This window comes from Meyerozyma guilliermondii, genomic scaffold (genome assembly GCF_000149425.1).
Source record: "Meyerozyma guilliermondii ATCC 6260 scaffold_1 genomic scaffold, whole genome shotgun sequence".
Taxonomy (NCBI): domain Eukaryota; kingdom Fungi; phylum Ascomycota; class Pichiomycetes; order Serinales; family Debaryomycetaceae; genus Meyerozyma; species Meyerozyma guilliermondii.
In genome coordinates, this window is record NW_001809800.1 from 991225 (window position 1) to 1015006 (window position 23782).

A 23782-nucleotide genomic window follows, 5' to 3' on the forward strand; every position below is an offset into this window, starting at 1 on the left:
CTTCTCCCTCAAAATAATTTCACAATAAACTAGTCATGAGCCTAATTCCTGCTCTGGAGCTCTCGTCGCTGCCTGAGAAGGGTAGAGTTCTCGATATGTTGTTTGAACCGTGTGATGTGCTTCGAGAATTCCTTATCTCTGCGCTCTTAAGCCATAATGAAAAATACGATTCTTATGACCAATTTATAGAAACAGCCAGGAAACTGTTACTAGATTTTCTTTTAAGCGCTGAACTCGAAGCGTCATCAGGAAAGCCATTGGACCCTCGGATTTCCAAGATTATTGCTGCACACCCTCGTCTTGGAGCTCCCAAACCATCGCAACCAGGAGAGAAACTTTCCGAGCATTCAGCAGCAGAACAAAAGTCTCTAGCAGATGCAGCCGAACAGTTGGGATACTGGAACGAAAAGTACGAAGAAACGTTTCCTGGTCTTCGCTACGTGGTGTTTGTCAATGGAAGATCTCGCGATGTGATAATGAAAAATATGAAAGTAAGAATAGAAAGAGGAGACATTAAGAAAGAGAGAGTGGAGGCATTCAATGCTATGTGTGATATTGCCCATGACAGGGCACTGAAGGCCAAGTTGTGATAAAATTGGGAAGCATTCTACGCACGAGAAATCTTATCGCAATTAATGAACAAATTGAATTTATGAACAAAACTAATTGATTGTAGGAAGACAGGATCTGTTTAGGTCTGTTTGAAGAATTCATCGACAAATTGCCAGTGCCGAGAGCGAAGAACATTTTGATAGGAATAATTTATGGCCTAGTAGTCACCGATACAGCTAACTATTTTTTATAGCTGAATGGTAGTAGTCAGCAACAGATACAAGTTCCGGATTCGCAATAGTGGTAATGTCCGACTTTGCTAGATATGCTTGCAATATTCAATGTTTAAGAAAATGTTAGTAAAGGCTCTATATACTTGACTGAAATTTGCAGCCAAAAGAAATCATTTCAGAATGTGTTCGAGGAGTTAGTCATTGAAAGTACACATATCCCAGACTAGTACAAAGTCGGTCGTAATGGTTCAAGGTTGCCATATAGAGTACGAACTGAAATTGTTACTGGCATATAAGTTCAAGCGAGTTAGCACGATATTACCAAATAATACCGGAAAGAGATTTGAATCAGAATTTTAGAATTCACTTTCCTGTTACAGCGAATATCGTCAAGAAGAATCTGCAATATCCATAAGAAGTACCATTATGATTGAGACCCTTTTCTCAAATTAATTGTGGCTCAGCTCAAAACCTATTTTCATCAATTATAACTAACTACCCACAATGGGCAACAACGCACAGCGGTACACAAAGCTGGACAATACTCCAGGAGTCAACTCATCTCTCACCAGATTTATGTGCGAGGTTGCGTTAAATCACTGTTCTTGTCCGTATACTCGCGGCCGGGTAACACACGCCCTTGTCGAGTGAGAGATAAGTAAGGAGAAAGGAGCCCTTTAACACACGTACAAGATGGTAAGTATATCAATTGAGAGGCAGTGAACAGCATATATCGGTTCCATCTAGTAGCACAAACGATATATTACCTCCATAACCATACACAAGGTCTTAGACACTAACGCAGGCTGGCGCAATGGAAAACGCCCGCAAGGAAGTCAAGCGTCTTTCCCTTGACGACAAGGAAGCTAACTATGGACAGATTTTTTCAGTTTCTGGACCGGTTATTGTGGCCGAGAATATGATTGGATGTGCCATGTACGAGTTGGTTAAGGTTGGACATGATAATTTGGTTGGTGAAGTTATCAGAATCAATGCTGACAAGGCCACCATTCAAGTTTACGAGGAAACCGCCGGTGTAACGGTTGGTGACCCAGTGATGAGAACAGGTAAGCCATTGTCGGTGGAATTGGGTCCAGGTTTGATGGAAAACATTTATGATGGTATTCAAAGACCATTGAGAGACATTCGTGAAAAGGCAGATTCCATTTATATTCCTCGTGGTATTGACGCTCCAGCACTTTCAAGAACCGCCAAATATGATTTCAAACCGGCCGGACTCAAAGTAGGTGACCATATTACCGGTGGTGATATCTTTGGTTCAGTCTTCGAGAACTCGTTGCTTAGTGACCACAAGATTTTGTTACCCCCTCGTGCCAGAGGTACGATCACATCGATTGCCGAGTCAGGCTCTTACACCGTCGAGGACACCGTTTTGGAAGTTGAATTCGATGGCAAGAAACATTCGTACACTATGATGCACACATGGCCCGTTCGTGTTCCTCGTCCTGTGGCTGAAAAGCTTAACGCTGACCACCCATTATTGACGGGTCAGCGTGTGTTGGACTCCTTGTTCCCTTGTGTTCAAGGTGGTACCACCTGTATTCCCGGTGCCTTTGGTTGTGGTAAGACAGTCATTTCCCAGTCCTTATCCAAGTACTCTAACTCGGATAACATTGTCTACGTGGGTTGCGGTGAAAGAGGTAACGAGATGGCCGAGGTGTTGATGGAGTTCCCCGAGTTGTTCACTGAAATTGATGGTCGTAAAGAGCCCATCATGAAGCGTACCACCCTTGTAGCTAACACCTCCAATATGCCTGTGGCTGCTCGTGAAGCTTCGATCTATACAGGTATTACCCTTGCCGAGTACTTGAGAGATCAAGGTAAGGATGTGTCTATGATTGCTGATTCTTCGTCTCGTTGGGCAGAAGCCCTTAGAGAGATTTCGGGAAGATTGGGAGAAATGCCTGCCGATCAAGGTTTCCCAGCTTACTTGGGTTCCAAGTTGGCATCTTTCTATGAGCGTGCTGGTAATGCTGTTGCCTTGGGATCTCCTAATAGAACCGGTTCGGTGTCGATTGTTGCTGCCGTATCTCCTGCTGGTGGTGACTTCTCCGATCCAGTGACAACAGCCACATTGGGTATTACGCAAGTGTTCTGGGGTTTGGATAAGAAGTTGGCCCAAAGAAAGCATTTCCCTTCCATCAATACCGCTGCCTCGTATTCCAAGTACACCAACGTTTTGGACAAGTATTATGACGAAAATTATCCAGAGTTTGCTACCTTGAGAAATAAAATCAAGGAGATGATCTCCAACGCTGAAGAATTGGATCAAGTGGTGCAATTAGTTGGTAAATCTGCTCTTTCTGATGCTGATAAGATTACCTTGGATGTGGCCAACTTGATCAAGGAAGATTTCTTGCAGCAAAATGGTTACTCAACCTATGATGCATTCTGTCCAATTTGGAAGACCTATGCCATGATGAGAGCGTTTGTATTGTACTACGATGAAGCTCAGAAGGCGGTTTCGAATGGTGCCCATTGGTCGAAATTGGCCGAAGAAACTGCTGATATTAAGCATGCGGTTTCATCGTCCAAGTTCTTCGAGCCATCCAGAGGTGAGAAAGAAGCTGAAAAAGAATTTGGAAGTTTGTTAACTAGAATTTCTGAGAAGTTTGCCGAAGCGTCTGAGTAAGTTACAAAAACCATTTCTTTTTACTTCTCTACAGACGTTGTTCTAGATAATCATAAAAATTTCATATAGTTGGATGTAGGTGTTACCATTGGCAAAGAGATTCAATCCACGATGGATAGCAAGATGTGTCGTCGACGCTACATTGGTCCCCCAATGGACTACTTTGGAGTATTGGATATCCATATGGAGTTAATGATAGTGAATGGCGAGCAACCGGTTGGTGCAGCATTATTGACTCTGCACCATTTTCCTCAGCTGGCGAAGTGGAGAATTGAGCATGTGGTGCTATTATCGAGTTTGAAGTGTTAGGAATGATATGAGAACCATAGAGGCATGGAGCAGAAATTGGGGCACATGTAGGAGGAGGTTGTGGGATTTTCGCAGCCATTTCAACTTGTTGCTTCTGAGGAGGTTTGAACCAATTGAAAACCAGAACGGCTCCATTTGATACCTGTTTGTTCATAGGTTCGTCTGCCTGGTACGGATGGTTTCCTTCTAGAGTTGTAGCTCCATTTTGGGATTCGGATGGTTGCCAGCGTTGGAGGTTGAATTCTAAGTATTCACGAAGAAGCGGGCTCACGGTTGTTCCTTTTGTTCTTCTTGAATTATCAATGGTCTCTTCTACGGAAACGCTTTGTTCACCAATGATGGTACTGGGGTATATAGGACCAAAATTGTGCATTTCAGGTGGAGTTGATGGACTTATCCATAAATTTCGAACCCGATTTGAACTGGAGCTGGTGGACTCTTCGGGAGAAATATTTGCAGATATGGGACTAATCAGGGTTTCCACAGCTTTTACAGAGCCCAGCTTCAGTTTCGTGGTTTTGTTTAGTTCTTTAGTACCCACATCACAATTTGCACCCGAGCTCACGAAGCACGTAGGTGCTGATTTGTGTTTCATTGCAAGATCCAAACCAGTGTCTTCACATCCCTGTTTATCCCACAATGGCACCGAACTACTGAATATGAATGGGCTTAGAGCAGCGAACATAATAGCCTAGGTTGCAATTGTGAACTGACATGACACAGAAGCGATGTGCAACACAGATGCGCATGCGACAGATGAAGGGAAGAGAAACGATAAAAGGATTCAAGTTCAGAGACGAGAAGAGAATAGAAGAGGAATACTCACATATATGCGGGAATGAAAGTCTAGCCCATGGCTTAACCTTATACTTGGTAGATGGTGGCTAGTGATACTTGGATGCACCACCGGATGGTCGTTGTCGACTTTGTTCGCCAACGTCAACGTTCCAAAACTTCCACAGCAAATCTGAATTCGTACTACAGTTCACTAAACATCCAATATATTGTTCTGTGGAAATATCTATTCACAAACCATCAGTCAAGCTATAATCACGAAAGTGAAAAATTCACCTTTCACCGACAATTCATCAATCGGTAGTTTTCACAAAACATTCAGAGGAAGCTGTCCAATTACTTGGATCTAGCTCTAACCTTCCGTCTCTTTCTCTTAAGTCTTCTAACTCTCTTTTTTCTCCACTTATTTCTCATCTTGAAAAGAAAAGTGTCTAGTGTCGACTGCGAACTTTTCGAATTTATACCAGAGAAAGTTTGCGTCCGCCATGACCGGTGCACGTGCGAGGGCCCAACCCTGGGGTACCTGTCAAAGAGGCACCTGTCAAAGGTACCTGTCAAAGAGGGCTCCACCATGGTATATGTGAATGAATTCTCTATGTACACATTAACCTATCTTTACTCTGTAGTTTTCTTCCTTAAACGCTTGGATTCCTGATCCAAAGCCTTTTTCAAATCTTCCTTCAAATGCCCCAAATCGAAACGAGAGCACAACTGCTCAATGATGTCTTTTGTGATAATTACCTCTTCTTGTCTATCGCCTCTGTCTAAATCAAGGTTTATACCACTCTGTTCGTATACTTCTGATAATGCTCCCATATCCTTGAAAACAAGATGTTTAGTTGCTGGAGTAGGAGTGGTATCATTTTCAAGCAAATAGTCCAAATGTTTGACTCCCAACAATGCCTTTATATGGCAATAAGCACGATATGCCAAGTAGAAACCGGGAACATTGGGCACTACAGGCACCAAAGCAAAGGGGAGAGTTAGCGGCACTCCTATCAAACATGCAATGCTATATTTGAGATGAGTAGGTCGATTGACCTCACCAAGCTCACGCAATTGATCAAGTACAAGCTGTGGTTTTTGGAACTTGGGATGAATCAAAGGGATCCGTTTGAGCTGTTCAGAGGGGATGTTGAGATTGGTGATTTCTTGTTGAACCAAAGCACCTGAATCGGTGTTGACTTTACCACGAGACACAGCTTCTTCGTTGATTTCACGTATCATCGAGTTTCGAGAGGGAAACGACCTTAAGCAGTTTTCCTCGTACGGAATGGTGTAGAGAAGCTTGTTGACATACTTGATAATGGTTTTGTTGATTTTGTTCTCCGAACTGGCCAACTTGTTCCAACCTTTCTTGGCCAAATCGGTTGCCTTGGTTTCGATTTTTGTGATCAAAGGAAACGTTTTTAGCTGTGACTTGTCGAGGATCGAAGGTCGATGGTTACAGTAAAAGTACGATCTCTTCGTGGTTATGGGAAGGGAAATAACAAATATGGAATCATGATCGATTGCACCTCGAAGTTTAGGAAGCTTGTTGGTGGTGAAGTTCTCTACAGAACTTGCTTTTCGAGCCCATACCAAGGGTCTGAGTCCATACGCTGGGGAAGTCTTAAGCAACGGCCCTAATCTAGCGATACCATGGGCCATTAAGTGGTTTCCCATATGAGCAGTTCAATGGCAAAAGTCGCACATGCACACCCTCAAGCTGCGAAAGCAACGACGCAGCAACAAAGAGAAGAGTGAAAAGTGAAGTGAATAAAGAGGTGACAAAAAATTGGGAAGAGAACGTGAAAAAGTGAAGAAGTTTATGACCGAGATCTCTTAACCATTATATACAATGATACTAAACTCATTTTTTTCTGTAATACTTCTTGTTTTTCCTCCTTCCTTTCTCGTCTGTTTTGCCGCGGCGCACCGTTCGCCAATGCAGGATATTCATGTTTGCGTTCCGGGAAATTGCTTCAATAGTGATGGCCGATGATACCCACGACAGCGCCCATGGCGTCTCAGACAGCTCTAATGGAGACCATTCTGCAAGCAAGAACAACAGCATACTCAACAAATCTTCTCATCGACATCTAAACCCTTTTGAGCATTCTAACGTCCATTCGTATAGTCACCGGGCAAACATCGTGCCTCCATATGTGCTCGATAAACTCGAACAAGCTCACTATAAGGAACAGTTGAGCAATAACAACGTCAACAACAACCAGTCAGATATCAATCCTTCGATAAAAACTGTCCATTCAAAACCTGATGACGACGAACAATATCTCAGTTTTGCCAATGATCCATTTGTGAAGACGGTCCGGAACAACTGGCACGATTTTCTCTCGTCTGTCCAACAACCGACGGCTTTCGCCAAAGATGAATTGGAATACGACACCAACTTGAGCAAGGAGTATGACTTGAAAGGTGCATGGGGAGGAGAAGAGCGTCTTCGACTGGCACTCTTGGGGTCGTCGTCTTCTACTGAGGAACAAACTCGAGGTGCTGCAGAGGGAGCTGGTCTCCTTTGTGGGTTGGGAGGGTTCTTTAGCAAGCCCTTGCCTGTAGAACTCGATTCGGAAAAAGCGAGGGTTCGGTCTAAAGCGAGATATTGGATGAGTGATGAAAAGCGAGCAGATGTCTTACCGACAATGAAACGTCTCTTTATTCACAACCCTTTGGTACCTTTGCTTTTGCGTATCCTTATCCTCATCTTCTCGGTGTGTGCTTTAGCTCTCGCTTGTACCATTTACACCAAATCCAGACAAAAGTATAAAGGCTCTGCCATTGAACAACAACCCAGTACCATCATGGCATTGGTAGTTCAATGCGTAGCTATCGTTTATGTGATTTATATCGCCTACGACGAGTACAGCGGCAAGCCATTGGGTATCAGGAACCCATTGGGCAAAATGAAGCTCATTATGCTTGATCTTTTGTTCATCATTTTCATGTCGGCCAACCTTTCTCTCACATTCAATACCCTATACGACGACGAATGGGTATGCCAAAACGATAATACTCCACAACTAGCCCAGCTTGGAATCTACTACCCGTCCGTATCCTCCATCTGTCGTCGCCAAAGGGCATTGGCTGCTTTCTTATTTATGGTTCTTTGTCTTTGGGTCCTCACATTCACCATTAGTATAGTGCGAGTGGTGGACCGGGTGAGCCTGGCAAATCCTCGCCGTGACTAAGACTTAGAGTACAGCTAGAGCAATAAAGTTCAACTAAGAGTATAGGTAGACATCTTAAATCTACTTCTTCATATCTTCACATGTTCACATCTTCATTTATTCCCTTCCTCTTCCAGTCCCAGTGGGACTGGGACCTGAGGTCGTGTGCTCACCGCTGATCCATATGTGAACCAGACGTCGTTGCCGCTCATTACCATGTCACAATTCCCTGTCGCCAGCGACTTGAATGCAACTTGGTCGTTCATCCAGCCCGGCCTCGAGTTCATATTGGGGGCCCTGGGAGATGTGGGTGTGACTTCCAAAATGTATATGAATTGTTACACTGCAATTTACAACTATTGTACTAACAAATCACGGCATAGTGCTGCCCCCTCATTGAGTAGTGGGGGAGCAGGAACAAACCTGTACTCTGGTGCTGAGATATACCTCAAGCTAGACGAGTATTTGGTGCAATTTATTTCCAGTTTGGAAAAATCACCAGACGAAACATTTTTGGAATTTTACGTTCGAAAATGGACCAGATTTACCATTGGTGCTGGGTACCTCAATAACGTGTTTGACTACATGAATCGATACTGGGTTCAAAAGGAGCGCTCAGACGGGCGCCGTGACGTTTTCGACGTCAGCACACTTGCTTTACTCAAGTGGAAAACCCACATGTTCAATAATAACAAGGAGAGCTTGATTAGTGAAGTTTTGGCCCGAATTGAACGCCAGAGAAATAATGAGTTGGTGGATACCAGTTCTCTCTCCACCGCCATCAAATCACTCGTATTCTTGGGCATTGATGTCCAGGACTTGAAAAAGCCTAATTTGGTGGTGTACATCAATCACTTTGAACTTCGGTTTTTGGAAGAAACAAAGGAGTACTACAAAAAGGAAAGCTTCCAATTCCTCCAGCATCATAATGTGGTAGATTACATGCGCAAATGTGAGACCCGTTTAGCTGAGGAAATTTCACGGTCCAATAACTACTTGGAAGAACACACCAAGAAGCCTCTTTTAGACACCCTCAATCAGGCCCTTATAGAAGATCATGCCGAGGAAATGTACAGTGAATTCTTGGGGCTTTTGGAACAGAGCGAAACTGACCATATTCAACGCATGTACAAGTTGTTGTCGCGGGTTCCAGCTACCTTACAACCACTCGCAGACACCCTTGAAAGGTACATCAAGGATGAAGCAGCAAAAGCCATCGATGACATAAAAAAACAGAACGAGCAACAAGTACAAGACGCAGCTAATGCTACTCCCGAATCTGGCAAATCCAAGAGGTCATCGCCCGGTGCGACAAATCCTCGCACATATGTTCACTTATTGATTTCCATTTATCTTCGATTCAATGAGGTTGTTTCTGTTGCCTTCAGCAAGGATCCCATTTTCATCAAGTCATTGGATAATGCATGCCGATTCTTTGTGAATAAAAATTCTATCGCAACCCCAGCTCTCAAGTCAAATTGCAAAACTCCCGATTTATTAGCTCGTTACGCTGATTCATACCTTAAAGGAAGCAGCAAGGAAAGCGATACCACTGAGCTTAATCCTGATATATTAATGATAATCTTCAAATTCATTGAGGATAAGGATGCATTTGAAGAGCATTACCGTCGTTTGTTGGCGAAACGTTTGATAAACAGCAATACTAAATCAGACGAACTTGAGGAAAGTATTATTCAAAGGTTACAAGAGGAAAATTCTTTGGAATATACCTCGAAGATGACCAAGATGTTTCAAGACATGAAAGCGTCCGAAGATTTGAAGAATCTCTTGCGAGCAGAAATTGTCCAGTTTGACAACTCCGTCAAGGATTTCACTCCCTTAATACTTGCTCAGAGCATGTGGCCGTTCACACATATGGAAGATTACAAATTAAACTTGGCACCCGAGTTAATGCCGTCATTTGACAAGCTATTAGCGTTGTACAAGGAGAAACACAGCGGTCGTCAATTAAAGTGGCTTTGGAACCATGGAAAGAGTGAGGTGAAAGCCAACTTGTCACGAAAGGGAAAGCCACCATTCTTGTTCACTGTAACGAATGTTCAGTTGATGATCTTGCTTGCTTTCAATAAAAGCAATACTTACACCTTTGACCAACTTTTGGAAATAGTTGGAGTTGCTAAGCATACATTCGAGGCTCATTTAATCCCTTTTGTCAAGTACAAGCTTTTGGAGCAATCGCCAAGTGGTACTGCTGAATTCAGTAAAGGAAATACCACCTTTACTATGGTGGAAGAGTACAAGTCTAAAAAGCTTCGTGTAAATTTCGTGAGCTCCATCAAGTCAGAACAGAAACAAGACGAAGTCGATGCCAACAAGGAAATCGACGAATCTAGAAAGAATTTCCTTTCTGCTTGTATTGTGCGTATCATGAAGGCTAGAAAGCAGATCAAACATAATGAGTTGGTTAATGAAGTTGCAACCCAAGCCTTGACCCGGTTTAGAGCTCGCATAATTGATATCAAGAAAGTCATCGATTACTTGATTGAAAAAGAGTACTTACGTCGGTTGGAGAATGACATGTACGAATACCTAGCATAGTGAGCTTACACATAATACTCCATACATCAAAAATATGTAGGTGCGCGGATGTCATCTCTCACCAACTACTCTCGGTCAATGTCTGTAGTCAAAAGGCAGAAAGTTGATGACTCTTTGATTGTCCACGACAACAAGGATGTCCATAGGAAGGGGAAGGTATTATATGATAATGCTGTTGCTCTAGAAGGCCACGAGGGAGCAGTTCTTACATCCAGGTTTAATACTTCTGGGACAAGCTTGGCTACTGGAGGCATGGATAAGCAGATTCTTTTATGGAATTTACCCACAGAGTCCGAAGATCAAGAGTACAATTATGGTGTACTTAAGGGGCATAAAGGAGCCGTGACTCGAGTTCAATATCAGGATACAGTATTAGTTTCAGCCAGCGCAGACTCAACACTTGGAATTTGGGATTGTGAAACTGGAGCTCGTATACGAAAGTGCACAGGACACGAACTTGTGATTAATGATGTATCGATGAGAGACGAAACCAGCTTTGTATCTGCTTGCGATGATGGTATTTCACATATTTGGGACGTTCGAGAAAAGAGACCGGTTGGCACTATAAAGTCAGATTTTCCAATCCTTGCATGTACTATCAATAGTCGCCGGACGAGCTTTTATTTGGCAGGTATAGATCCCACTATTAGGTGCTATGATTTCCGAAAACTTGATACTGCCAATTGGTCCGTGGAGGGACAGGTCGATTCTGTATCTTCACTATCTATCAACCACGACGACTCTATTCTCGTTTCACGATCCTTGAAGGGAATAGTAAAGACTTTCAATGCCAAGGACTTTGTTCCAAAGGGAATGTCCAGAGCTAATCCATTCATGTACGATGGAGCTCCTTCAGGAAAAGAAAACTACCTAATTCGAGCATGCTTCAACCCATCCTCTACACTAATACTATCAGGGTCTGAGGATAAGACTACGACAGTATGGAGCTATGCTACCAGAAAGATGCAGAACAAGTACGATGGTCATAATGGAACAGTAATTGATGTTGATCATCATCCACTGCTAGCTGTTATAGCTTCATCATCCACTGATGGAACTGTGATATTACGAGAAATATGACCGAAGCATTGAATCTATATGTAATATACTTAGAATCTGACCTTTTTCCGGGAAGGTTGTAATCTGCCCTGGGTTCGTTTTTCATCAATTGTCTCATCTGCCGCTGGTGCTTCTTCCATAAACCTTTTCAAAAACTGATCCCGCACAAATTCCTTATTAAGTTTTGTATTTTTGGCGCTGTTCATCTTTGACAAGTTTGACTCAGTGAACAAGTACACCATCCAATTTCTAAGCCCGTCATCAATAAAATCGGTGTGGTTTTCCAATGCATCTTCGAAGATTTTTTCAGCAATATTATATTCAGAATTTGTTAATGGTGCAACGAAAGGTGAGTACTCAAGATCAGTTTCCTGCTGGCTGAGAAATCTGTGTTTGAGAATAAACTCTTGCATGCCTGTATCATCTATGACATATTTTTGTTCTCGATCGTTCTCTTCTGTCTCTTGTGATCGCTTGCGGTAAATTTCCTCTTCAAGAGTATTTTTCAATATAAGCGTTTCGACCCTCACGGCTTTCGTTTGTCCAATTCTATGTGCCCTTTTGATTGCTTGGGCTTCTACTGACCTCAGCCATACTGGACTTGTGAAATAAACGTGAGTGGCTGCAGTTATATTCAAACCGTGAGCTGCGAGGTTGATGTCCATTATTAAGGTAATACCATTATCAGGTCCTTGGGGAAAAGTGCTAAACTTGGTGAGATTTGTTGCTCTTTCTGCTGGGTTTATGAAAGTAGCATATAAAATATACTCAATTCCCATAACATCTAAAAGTTCAGATAAGTAATATGCACTGTCTTCAAATTCAAAGAATACCAATGATTTGATACCTTCTCTTCGATTCTCCAAAAGACGGGCTCCAAGGTATGAAAGTTTAGAGGAGGCAGTTCCAAGTATTCGAGCCCGTTTAATGTGATTGAAGTTTAAGTTTGACTGATAATTTGATACGCTTGAATGCACTTCTCGTGCCTCCAATATCTTATCTTCTGGACGAAGTTGAGTATTTGAGAGGTCAAGATTCTTCTTTCTCAATGGGGAGGTGGACGCCGACTTCTGGCCCTTGCCATTCAAGGAATCAGAAAAGGTATTAGTCAGGTCGTTCATCACCTTGAAATGCTGATTTGCATCCAACTTGTTGAATCTTTCAGAATTTCGCTTGGCAACGTCAACCCAGTAGTTCTCCCAAAACGGTTTTGCCAATGCTTTAAGCTTCTCTTCAACCATCTCTTGGTTTGCAAAGTTCATAAATCGATTCTTGTAAAAGAATTCCTGAACACAATGTAAATGAGGAGCACCGAAAACGCTAATATCATCTTCTTCGCCATTAATATCCATTCGTTCGAGAGCACCCGTACCAAAGACCCTTGTGAATATATCTGGGAGTCCTTCAACGTAGTAACACATTTCATGTAACAATGCCAGAGTTCTCCATCGTCCATTCAACAAGGCTTTCTTCGATATCTCTAAGGATTTCTCCAATAAACGAGTGTCTTCATTATTATAGATTTTTGAGCCAGTTTCTGTAGTCTTGGAAAGCGCAGTCTTGCAAATATCTATCAAGGTCTTGATATCATCTGGTTTGAAACCAGTCCAATGGAACGTTGCTCGTTGCATATTGGTTACTAATCGACGCAACTGTTGCCTATTGCTAGGATGAAACATGTAGTCTGAGTCAGTTCTTTCTGACGTCACTGCATTGACCGCCAATACCGCTGTGAACAAATTAATGGATAAGGTGTTGTGGAAGGACGGCTCCAAAAATACAGGAACATGTCGTAAAGGAGGTAACTCTACCTCTTTTTCAACTTCTCGTAAGTCATGTCGAACGACTAGTGCATTCAAGAGCTGATAAAGACTCACCCTAGACTGAGAGTTGTTGGATATCATAGGCTTGATGACACTGTTAGCCCAATACTTTGGTTGTGAATGAAAAGGTTCAACTTTCAAAAAACTACCAATGGTCACTCCTAGCTTGGAGAGATCATCCTTGGCATTGAACTTGTTCTTTATGGTATACCTATTCTTCTTCGTGGGGCTGGCCAAAATATCATCATCTCCCTCTTCTTCATCCATCTGGAGTCTTGTCATGCCTGAGGTGGGCGTTCCAGTAACAGCCCATCGTCGTTCAGCGTACAATTCTTTGCATAGTTGACTCACTCGGGAATTCTTGGAGTTCATGGAATGTCCCTCATCAACTATAAGCCTCTTCCAGTACACTTTAAATATTGGATTTTCCTCCATCTCCATCATGTCCAACAGCCTAGCTAGTACTGAAGACGATATCAATATCATATCGTAGCTTAGAAGCTGGAGTGGGTCAGAAGGGATCAGGTTTTGAAATGTAGCCAGCGTCGTGACATGCTTTTTCTGGAATTGACTAAGCACAAAAAGCACTTTGAGATAAGATTGGTGAAGATGAAGTTTCATTTCGTCATTCCACTGGTGAAATAGGTTATCTGGAACAACCACCAAAGTCGTCGAGCACTTGTAAAGGGTTTTATAGACGACACCTTCTCCATGAATATTTGAATCGAGGGTCTCTTGTCTATAGGTTTCATTTCTCGTCATTCTGTTATTGATGTTAGATGTAGTATCGAAAAGCGATATTTTGAAATGACCCGGCAATGAGTTCATGTAATGTCTCACCGAAGGCGGTAAGTCGTCCCAGTAATATTTCCATGGGATGGAAGACTTGTTAACAGTGTCTCTAGAAATCTCAACCAATGATTTTATCAGAGATATCTGGCCATCGCTTTCGTCTTCATACACCATTACATCTTCTGGAACTTTGGATATTTCGTGTTTCGTTAAAGATATCAAACTGAGACATATGAGAGTTTTACCGAGCCCCATATTCTCCGCAAGTATTCCTCCTCTAGGAAGTGAGAAGAGATCCGGCTCGAGACAAAATTTGTTATTCAGACAGTCAAAGTAGTAAACTTGGCCGTTCACTGGACTCTGTATCTCAATGAAGCTAGGTAGAGTATCCACTGAAGGCTCAGATTCCTTTTCGTACATTTTGCAAAGAGAGCGAACTTGGAATGGATAAAGGGCCGATTTCACACCAGGCACCACAACCGGACCATCTTCAGCTGCTTTGACTAGTTTCGCAATCGTCTGTTCATGACTTGGCGGTTGGTTGGAAAAAACTTGGACGACTTTCTTGTACTTTGACAAGTCTGGAGACTTGATGGAACTGTATAGCTGCTGGAGTTGTGATTGCAAAGACTCGATATTTTTCAGAGGAAGCGGAAAAGAAAACTGCCATCTGTTTCGCCAGCGTTCCATGTGATAATTGGATGTTGAAGTCGGAAGTGACAATTGAGTAGACACCGGTACTAGTATAGTAGGAACTAAGACCAGTTCCAGATGCCATTGACTCTGGTTAAAATCAGTAACATTAGCGACACGAGACCAAGATTTTACAAACGTCTTTTGGAAGGTAGAATGGCCTCGAAACATTGAACGCCAGCGTTCTATAGTTCGAGAATAAGGTCTATCAGTAGGAGCAGCATATAGACGAATTTTGCACAACCGCAATTCACCCATCTTAATCATCTTATAAGTACAAACAAAGTACTTGTATGTCACTAGGAAGCGTAGGTCACGAACCACATCGTTAGTCGTGTTATAAAAGTCATGTGGTAACATATTGACGTCAAACCATTTCCATTCGAGGTCGCTATTTTCACTCTTTTCGGCTGGCAAACCATTGTAATCGAAGCCTGCTGGTATATCAGCTAAAAAGACAATACCAACCGGGATTAGCTGGGCCAAGTCATTTGTAGCGTGGTATATTCGCTGTTGTTCATCCAGCACTACCATTTGGTAGGAGAGATGTGCAACAACTTTGATAGAGGACTGCAGGCGAGATGCGATAATTGAGTTGCGACTGGCACCGTGCTTATCACAAAAGGGTGATTTAGTAGAGCTGGATCGAACTACCAAAAAAATCAGCAATGAAGACGCTGCTTCTTCAGATTCCTCTTAAAAAGACCGAAGATGTCAATTGGACAAAAACTTTGAACAACTACTTGGTGTCCGTCTACGGGAGCTCCTCCGAGTGTCAACAGGACTTGACAAACTTCAATAAATTGCGCCTGGACCTTCGTGGCTGTCATGCCGACAGCACAGGAATAAGACTCTATTTCAAATACTATAGCCAGCTTGAACTCTTGGACCTACGAGTACCATTTGAAACGGCAAATAGACACAAAAAGTTGGAATTCAAGTGGTACGATGCTTTCAATCCTTCTGAGTCTTACAAACAGCATGCATTGGCGTTTGAGAAAGCCAGTATTCTCTTCAATTTGGGAGCATTATTAGCGAAACTCGCAAACTCAAAGTACCAGGAATCACAGAGAAATTCATCTACGTCGTCGGAGACTGATGGAGCATTTAAAGAGTCATTGCAATTGTTCCAACAGGCAGCGGGTGTATATGAGTTTCTTCGAGAAAACTTCTTACATGCACCCTCCAAGGACCTTGGGCAATCTACAATCAAGTTTTTAGTAAGATTGACATTAGGTCAAGCCCAGGAAGTATTCCTTTTGAAAGTTATTAGTGGTGATACCGAGCAGAAACAGAATTCTCTTATTGCAAAGCTTTGCAGCAGTGCATCGGTTTATTATGACGAATGCTATTCGATGTCAAAGAATGCGGCTGAATCAAAAGACTCGAAATTTGACTCGTCAGGTTACACTATTGTTGATACAGCAACTGATGAGTTCGATGACTTTGAGGAGGATGCTGCTCATTTGAGCTCGGATTATGATCCTGACTCTTCCGATCTGCCCCAGGTCGTTGCTAGCTTGGACCCATACTGGCCTGATTCAATGTTCTTAAAAAAAAATCTTTACAAGTCTCTCTCCCATTATCATTTTGCACTCAACCTGGAAAATACGAAAAAGTACGGAGAAGCTATTGCTCATTTAACAAGATCTCTCAAAATATTGAATGAAATTGACCCGAAATTCTTGAAAAATTTCGAAACTCACGGCGGTGTGGAAGCATACGAGCTCTTAGATTTCTGCAAGTACCAAAAAGAAGTCATTGGAATCAAATTGAATGACCTTGAAAAAGACAATGATTTCATCTATCACGAAATTGTTCCATCCGAAGCAACTTTGCCCGAAATCAAGCCTCTTGATTCTGCTAAAGCTGTACCTTTGAATAACAACAAATTGTTCAATGAAGTAAGCGAGAACAACTACAACAATTTCTTGAAAAGCGTTGTACCGATCCACATTCATGAATTGATGAGCTACTACTCGGAGCAAAAGGCACAATTTCTCAGAAACGAACTTGATTTGGTAGATGTGTCTGATGAGGAATTGTCGTCCGCATTGGGGTACTTGAAAATGCCCAAAGCCCTAGTCATGTTGAAAGAGATGTTACAAAATGCTAATGCAACATCTAGTGGCACATCGAGTGAGATAAATCCCGAGATTATAAACATTGCCATGAACATTCAGGCGTCCCACCAGACTGATACAACGAATCGCAAAATGCTCGTCGACCTTCGGCAGCAAATATTCGATACTGTTAGTGAGGTAGATTCCATTCTTGCCAATCAGATGTCAGACACTTCTGTATTAAAGGACGATTTGATGAAGGTCAAAAAATCACTCTTCGATGCTAGTAACTCGGATGGGAAGTTGTTGAATCTTGTCAACAGCGAAAACATGGCCCTTTATTCAATTCTAGGCAAAGGACCCGACTCTCTGGAGTTTCGCCAGCTTTTTGAGACAAAGAGTCCTAGTAAAAAATCTAATGAGTTGAGTCTCTTGGATATGGATGAGACACAAATAGCGAACATGGATATTGGAGGCCGGATCAAAGCTCTTGAGGAGACGTTGCATGAGCTAAATTTGATCAAACAAAAAAAGAAACAGCTCATTGAGTCATTGAAAGAAGCGATTCACAAAGATGACATTTCAGATATCTTGATCTTGAACAGCAATGTGAAATCTGTTAACGAGATCAAAACCGTCATTTTTGAAGAGGAACTTAAAAAATTTGATCCCTACGGGAAGGAGCTCGACAATCTTTTGACTCGCCAGAAGGATGTAGTGAGCAAATTGACAAACGACTGGCAAGCACTTAGTTCCAACCCGGAAGTGAAAGATATACAGTCGTCTACCCAGTTCAAGCAGCAGACGATGGTGTTACAATCAAAGAAGATAAAGGAGTTTTACGACAACAATTGGCTAGCCTACAGTGAAGGTCTCACCAAAGGAGTTGGATTCTACAAACAACTCTTGGGCTTTGTTCAAACGTTGAAAAATCGGGCACTAAACAACTCGCAGGCCAGCATTGAAGACCGTTTTAGAGCAATGAATGTCAATTCTCGGGCGGGTCCTCAAGTTCCTCCACAGTCTTCCGGCAATCGTACATCGTTTTCCACCAGTGGTCCACAGTACTCACTTGAGAGAAGACAAACTCAAAGTTCAATAAGTCTGGCCTCTGACTATAACTCATACCAGGTACCACTACAAGTTGGAAATCAGCTCACCGGGACTTTATCGGCCCAATCTAGTGGTGGTGCTAGTTACAATCGGCCGGCACCGGCACTTCCTCCCAAGCCACCAAAAGAAGGCTATGCCCAGCAGCCGCAGCAGCCAGCAAAGCCCACAGATGGTTTGATCTACAACCAGCCGTCGACGTACCTGCCCAATATGTACAACTTCTTTTCTAACAGCTAGACATACGAAATGGACATCAAGTCAATAAAGATAGTCTTGCAGTCTATTGTAATTTGCAGCCAATTAAACCAAACAGTTAGTGTAGTATTTTTGGTCAAAAATCGCTAAAATACAGTCAATGCAATATCATGCCATTGAGAATGCAATTGGCTCAGTAGTTTCTTTACCCGATGATTTTATGCCGATATTCAAAGAATCGTACTTCTACGAACCACATTGGACTGTATATGCAACATATTACGAGCCCACCCAAAATGGGTAAATGAAAATAGTTACCCGGGGATCCTATAATTAGGACCGCGCCTCGATGATCTAGTGCCAGTGAGAAATTTAATCAGTTCAAGAAGAGTCTGAATCTCCTTACCATTCGTTAATTAACATCTCGGCTCAGTCTCTCTCTTAGAGCCTGCTAGGTAAAAGCATAGGATCCAGGTCGTTGCTTTAATTTTTCTCTTGAATCAGGAATTTGCTATTTTTCAATCCGGTCGTTTAAACAGCGGCTTTTGCTATATCTTTTGCTGAATCTCGGTTGAAATGAAGTGGAATATTCTTGCTTTGTTCTTCCTTTTCGCCTACATGTCGGCGGCAAAGACAATCGCGTGTAATGAAACATCTCAGTGTCCCGAAGATGCACCTTGTTGCTCCCAGTATGGTGAATGTGGAACTGGAGCATATTGTTTGGGAGGATGTGATATCAGGTTTTCGTACAACTTGTCGGCTTGTATGCCTATGCCCAGAATGGACAGTTTCAACACTACTTTCAAGTCAACTAAACAAGTGGAGATCCTGACCAAGTACTTGGGTAAATCCAGTGACAGTGATTGGGTGTATACCGGTTACTTAGATACCCATGATGATGCCTTATTACTTCAAATGCCTAACCAGTCCACTGGTACTGTGGTTTCGTCCACCAAATATCTCTGGTATGGTCGTGTAGGAGCAACGATGAAGACATCTCGTGGACGAGGAGTTATCACAGCTTTCATTTTGTTTTCTGACGTGAAGGACGAAATTGATTATGAATTTGTGGGTTACAACTTGACGGCTCCTCAAACGAATTACTATTATCAGGGTGTGTTGAATTATACCAACGCCAAGAACTCGTCAACCTCAAATACCTTCAGCAACTGGCATAATTATGAATTGGATTGGCAAGAAGATAAAATGGACTGGTATGTTGATGGTGAAAAGGTCCGTACTTTAAAGAAAGAGGACACTTACAATTCCACCACAAAGCAGTACATGTACCCTCAAACACCATCTCGTATTCAATTCTCATTGTGGCCTGGTGGTGCTGCTTCCAATGGTATTGGTACCATTGAGTGGGCTGGTGGTGACGTTGACTGGGACTCTGATGACATCAAGAAGTATGGATACTACTATGTTTATGTCAAAAACGTCACAGTGGAGGCATATGATTTACCTGATGATGTCAAGCTCGTTGGAGGTGATGATGCCGACAAGTTGGACTCGTTCATGTACAACAGTACTGATGGTAATCAAGACAACGTGATTCTCACGAACAAGAAGACATGGCTAGGAAGTGACGAGGCTGTTGGATGGGCTCCCGATAACGAAGATGATGATGATGATGAAGAAAGTAGTAGTGTTTCGGGATCTGCATCCACCACTTCCAAGAAAAAGACATCCACCACAGATGTTTCAGCTAATGTTCCAACACGCACCACCACCGGCGGAGGTAATGGTAATGGCGATGGATCTGCGGCCACTACCGCTGACTATAATCCATCAGCCGGTATCGGAGGATTTGTTCAAAATTCCAAGGAGACCTCCTCCACCACTGGAAACAAATCGTCGTCTGGTGGTAGTAAAACGTTTATCGAGGGGGTCATGACATTTATTGGTGCTCTCGGATTGACATTTGTTTTTTAATTGTTCATAGCATAAACGGAAGTTGCAAATAAAAGTTGCAATGTGTATTATGTAAGAAAGCTTTGTTGCTTACATCGCGTTTCTCACACCGGTCCACCGTGGTTTCGCAAACGCCAACGAATCGACAACACATTCAACCCTCGACTCGCATCTTCAATCCACTTAAAAATGAAGATGCTCACCAAGTTCGAGTCCAAGTCGTCTCGGGCGAAGGGCGTAGCCTTTCACCCTACTCGGCCTTGGGTACTCGTTTCGTTGCACTCGTCGACAATCCAACTTTGGGATTACAGAATGGGAACGTTGATTGACAGGTTTGAAGATCACGAAGGACCGGTTCGATGTGTCAACTTCCATCCTACCCAGCCTCTTTTCGTTTCTGGTGGCGACGACTACACCATCAAAGTGTGGTCGTTGAATACGCGTAAATGTATTTTTTCATTGAATGGACATTTGGATTATTTGCGTGCAGTGTCGTTCCATCATGATCTTCCGTGGATTCTTTCGAGTTCTGATGACCAGACCATTCGTATCTGGAACTGGCAAAACCGTCAGGAAATTGCGTGCTTGACTGGACATAACCATTATGTGATGTCGGCGCAATTCCACCCCAAGGATGATTTGATAATCTCAGCGTCGTTGGATCAAACCGTCCGTGTTTGGGATATATCGGGTTTGCGTAAGAAACACTCGGCCCCTACCTCTTCTGCTCGGTCCTTTGAAGATCAATTGCAGCGTCAACAATTGCCTCAGCAGGATATATTCGGCAACGTCAATGCCATCGTTAAGTACGTTTTGGAGGGCCACGACAAGGGAGTCAACTATGCTACTTTCCACCCAACCCTTCCTTTGATTGTTTCGGCTGGTGATGACCGCTTGGTCAAGTTGTGGAGAATGAATGCCACTACTGCTTGGGAAGTCGATACCTGCCGTGGCCACACTGGAAATGTGTTGAGTGCTATTTTCCATCCTCAGCAAGATTTGATCATATCTGTCGCTGATGACAAAACCATTAGAGTTTGGGACATGAACCGCAGAACTCCAGTGAAACAATTTAGAAGAGAACACGACCGTTTCTGGCTTATAGCTTCTCACCCTCATATCAACTTGTTTGCAACATGTCACGATTCGGGAGTGATGGTTTTCAAGTTAGAGCGTGAAAGACCGGCGCATGCTATTTTCCAAAACAAGCTTTTCTTTGTTAATGGCGAAAAGCAAGTTCAATGTTACGACTTTTCACGTAATGAAACTTCGTTGCCTATGCTTTCCCTCAAGAAGATTGGAAAAACCTGGTCTTTTATGCGATCACTCTCCTACAACCAATCAGACAATTCTATCTTGGTCACTCATGGTGAAGGTGACTCCGGCCAATATGCCTACATTACCTTGCCTAAACATGTTACTGGTGCTATAGAGCCTACAGATATAAGGCAGGGTGAAGGTAACTTTGCTTGCTTCATTTCTCGCAATAGATTTGTTAGTTTTGTGAAGTCTTCGAAAACTTTGTTGGTGAAGGACACTAATAACAACACGACAAAGACCATTCAGCTTGATTCGTCGGTTAATGATGTGTTATCAGGTGGTCCTGGAAGAGTTTTGTTGGTCAAGACACACGCAGTTGTCAACTATGACGTACAGCAACGTAAAGAATTGGCTGAGATCAGCGTTAATAATGTGAAATATGTCTCATGGTCAAATGATGGTCAACACTTGGCCTTGTTGTCGAAGCACACCATCACGATTGCTACCAAAGATTTGGAACTCGTTACATCTATGCATGAAACTATCAGAATCAAGAGTGCTGCCTGGGATGACTCAGGTGTGCTTTTGTACTCTACCTTGAACCATATCAAGTACTCGCTCTTGAATGGAGATCATGGCATCATAAAGACATTGTCAAACACTGTATACATCACCAAGGTGTCTCAGAAGCAGGTTTACTGCTTGAATAGAGCTGGCGAGGTGGAGGTGATCACCATTGACCCAACTGAATACAGATTCAAAAAGTCTTTGGTTAATAAGAACTTCAACGAGGTTTTGCGCATTATCAAAAATTCAAACTTGGTGGGCCAGAACATTATCGCTTACCTTCAAAAGAAGGGATATCCAGAAGTGGCCTTGCAATTTGTTGAAGATCCTGAAACTCGTTTCGACTTGGCTGTCGAATGCGGAAATTTGCAAGTTGCATTGTCCGAAGCTAAGACCTTGAATGACAACGGTATTTGGAAAAAGCTTGGAGATGAGGCGCTCAAGCAAGGAAACTTAGAGATCGTCGAATTTGTTTATCAACAGATCCACTCCTTCGACAAGTTGTCCTTCTTGTATCTATGCAGAGGCGACTCTGAGAGGTTAGCAAAAATGGCTACTATCGCTGAACATCGCCGTGATCTTTCTTCCTTGATGCAAAATACCTTGTATTCAAATGATGTGAAGAAAAGATGTCAAACTCTCATCCAGAGCGGTATGCTCCCACTTGCGTACACTCTTGCCAAATCTAACGGATTGGATGACTTGGCAGCCGATATTTTACTGGAAGCGGGTATCTCGGAGGACAAGGTTGTCTTGCCTGAATTAGGAAGACCTTGTGAATTGCCAAAGCCGGTAGAGAATACTATTGAGCATTGGCCACTCGAGGACACAACTTTGTCTTTCTTCGAGACCGCGTTACTTACTGGTAAAGTTGAGAACTTGTCTATTGAGGAGGAGGACCCTCAGAATGGAGCTGAAGATGTTACGCGTGCAAATATTGATCTTGACGACCCAATGAACGAGGATGCTGAAGAGGAAGAAGATGCATGGGACAATGCTGATGACTTGAGCATTCCAGATGATGAATTCGAAGATGCTGAACAAAGCAATGAAATTGATGTGTTTCAACAATCGGCTGTTGCCGAAGGTGAAGTTGGCTATTGGCTTAGAAATGCTAAGACGGCTGCCGGGTACGCTGCAGCAGGAGCATTCGAACAAACTGCATCCATGTTGAACAAGCAATTGGGAGTGGTCAACTTTGAGCCATTGCGTCCTAGATTTCTTGAGGTTTACCAATCAAGTAAATTATACTTACCAGGTATTGACGACTTACCAGCTATGAAGGACTACATAAGGGCCGACAACGATGAGGACAATCCTAACAAGTTCCATCCATTGATTCCAGGTTTCGACAACTTGGAAGATCGATTGTCGGTCGGTTTCAAGCATTTCAAAGCCAACCAGCTTCCAGAAGCTATCAAGGTATTCCGCGACATCATTTACACTATCACTTTGTTAACTGTTGCAGACGATGAAGAACAGGAGAAATGCGAGGAAATCTTAAGATTGTGCCGCGAGTATATCTTGGGACTTTCCATGGAATTGGCTCGTCGTGCCTTAGGACCCGATGATATCAAGCGCAATTTGGAGTTGGCAGCTTACTTTACTCGTGCTGGACTCCAGGGTCCACATCGTATCAACGCGTTGCAGGTTGCTATGACCCAATCTTTCAAAAACAAGAATTACGCAAGTGCATCTTATTTCGCTGGCGAGGTATTGGCCGCCTCAGCTAGCGGCCAAAGAGCTGACCAAGCACGCAAGATCAAGGCCAAGTCTGATCTGATATCCAAAGATGCTATAGAAATCGATTTTGATCCCTACGCAGAATTCGATATCTGTTGTGCATCATTTACTCCTATCTACAAAGGTGAGCCTAGCGTTTCGGAAGCTTTGGTGGGGGCCAAGTACAAGGAACAGTATAAGGGCCAATTGTGTAGCATAACGAAAATCACTGCCATTGGAGTGCCCGCGTCGGGGTTGCGGTTGAAAAGCTAACTAGATGACTGTTTGCAAAAAATGAATATAAACCTAAATA

General features: G+C 42.8%; 11 protein-coding genes across 11 annotated transcripts; 8 read left to right on the forward strand and 3 right to left on the reverse strand. All coding sequences in view use genetic code 12, as the record gives it.

The window, feature by feature from the left end:
- Nucleotides 1–35: 35 nt before the first annotated feature.
- PGUG_00564 (uncharacterized protein) lies at nt 36–590 on the forward strand (the record flags this gene model as incomplete). Its single annotated transcript, XM_001487137.1, has 1 exon — nt 36–590. One exon carries the CDS (start codon nt 36–38, stop codon nt 588–590), a length of 555 nt encoding a protein of 184 aa, XP_001487187.2.
- A 1009-nt stretch (nt 591–1599) lies between these two features.
- On the forward strand, nt 1600–3438 carry TFP1 (H(+)-transporting V1 sector ATPase subunit A; the record flags this gene model as incomplete). The annotated part of the gene is made up of 1 exon (XM_001487138.1): nt 1600–3438. One exon carries the CDS (start codon nt 1600–1602, stop codon nt 3436–3438), a length of 1839 nt encoding a protein of 612 aa, XP_001487188.1.
- Nucleotides 3439–3520: 82 nt separating this feature from the next.
- Nucleotides 3521–4432, reverse strand: PGUG_00566 (uncharacterized protein; the record flags this gene model as incomplete). The annotated part of the gene is made up of 1 exon (XM_001487139.1): nt 3521–4432. The coding sequence occupies one exon, from the start codon at nt 4430–4432 to the stop codon at nt 3521–3523; it is 912 nt and encodes a 303-aa protein (XP_001487189.2).
- Nucleotides 4433–5157: 725 nt separating this feature from the next.
- On the reverse strand, nt 5158–6207 carry PGUG_00567 (uncharacterized protein; the record flags this gene model as incomplete). Its single annotated transcript, XM_001487140.1, has 1 exon — nt 5158–6207. The coding sequence occupies one exon, from the start codon at nt 6205–6207 to the stop codon at nt 5158–5160; it is 1050 nt and encodes a 349-aa protein (XP_001487190.1).
- A 275-nt stretch (nt 6208–6482) lies between these two features.
- PGUG_00568 (uncharacterized protein) lies at nt 6483–7730 on the forward strand (the record flags this gene model as incomplete). The annotated part of the gene is made up of 1 exon (XM_001487141.1): nt 6483–7730. One exon carries the CDS (start codon nt 6483–6485, stop codon nt 7728–7730), a length of 1248 nt encoding a protein of 415 aa, XP_001487191.2.
- Nucleotides 7731–7925: 195 nt separating this feature from the next.
- CDC53 (cullin) lies at nt 7926–10268 on the forward strand (the record flags this gene model as incomplete). The annotated part of the gene is made up of 1 exon (XM_001487142.1): nt 7926–10268. The coding sequence occupies one exon, from the start codon at nt 7926–7928 to the stop codon at nt 10266–10268; it is 2343 nt and encodes a 780-aa protein (XP_001487192.2).
- Nucleotides 10269–10316: 48 nt separating this feature from the next.
- PGUG_00570 (WD40 repeat domain-containing protein) lies at nt 10317–11348 on the forward strand (the record flags this gene model as incomplete). Its single annotated transcript, XM_001487143.1, has 1 exon — nt 10317–11348. One exon carries the CDS (start codon nt 10317–10319, stop codon nt 11346–11348), a length of 1032 nt encoding a protein of 343 aa, XP_001487193.2.
- A 29-nt stretch (nt 11349–11377) lies between these two features.
- On the reverse strand, nt 11378–15169 carry PGUG_00571 (uncharacterized protein; the record flags this gene model as incomplete). The annotated part of the gene is made up of 1 exon (XM_001487144.1): nt 11378–15169. The coding sequence occupies one exon, from the start codon at nt 15167–15169 to the stop codon at nt 11378–11380; it is 3792 nt and encodes a 1263-aa protein (XP_001487194.2).
- A 134-nt stretch (nt 15170–15303) lies between these two features.
- BRO1 (Bro1p) lies at nt 15304–18048 on the forward strand (the record flags this gene model as incomplete). The annotated part of the gene is made up of 1 exon (XM_001487145.1): nt 15304–18048. One exon carries the CDS (start codon nt 15304–15306, stop codon nt 18046–18048), a length of 2745 nt encoding a protein of 914 aa, XP_001487195.2.
- A 534-nt stretch (nt 18049–18582) lies between these two features.
- UTR2 (Utr2p) lies at nt 18583–19941 on the forward strand (the record flags this gene model as incomplete). Its single annotated transcript, XM_001487146.1, has 1 exon — nt 18583–19941. The coding sequence occupies one exon, from the start codon at nt 18583–18585 to the stop codon at nt 19939–19941; it is 1359 nt and encodes a 452-aa protein (XP_001487196.2).
- A 168-nt stretch (nt 19942–20109) lies between these two features.
- On the forward strand, nt 20110–23742 carry PGUG_00574 (coatomer subunit alpha; the record flags this gene model as incomplete). The annotated part of the gene is made up of 1 exon (XM_001487147.1): nt 20110–23742. One exon carries the CDS (start codon nt 20110–20112, stop codon nt 23740–23742), a length of 3633 nt encoding a protein of 1210 aa, XP_001487197.2.
- Nucleotides 23743–23782: the final 40 nt, after the last annotated feature.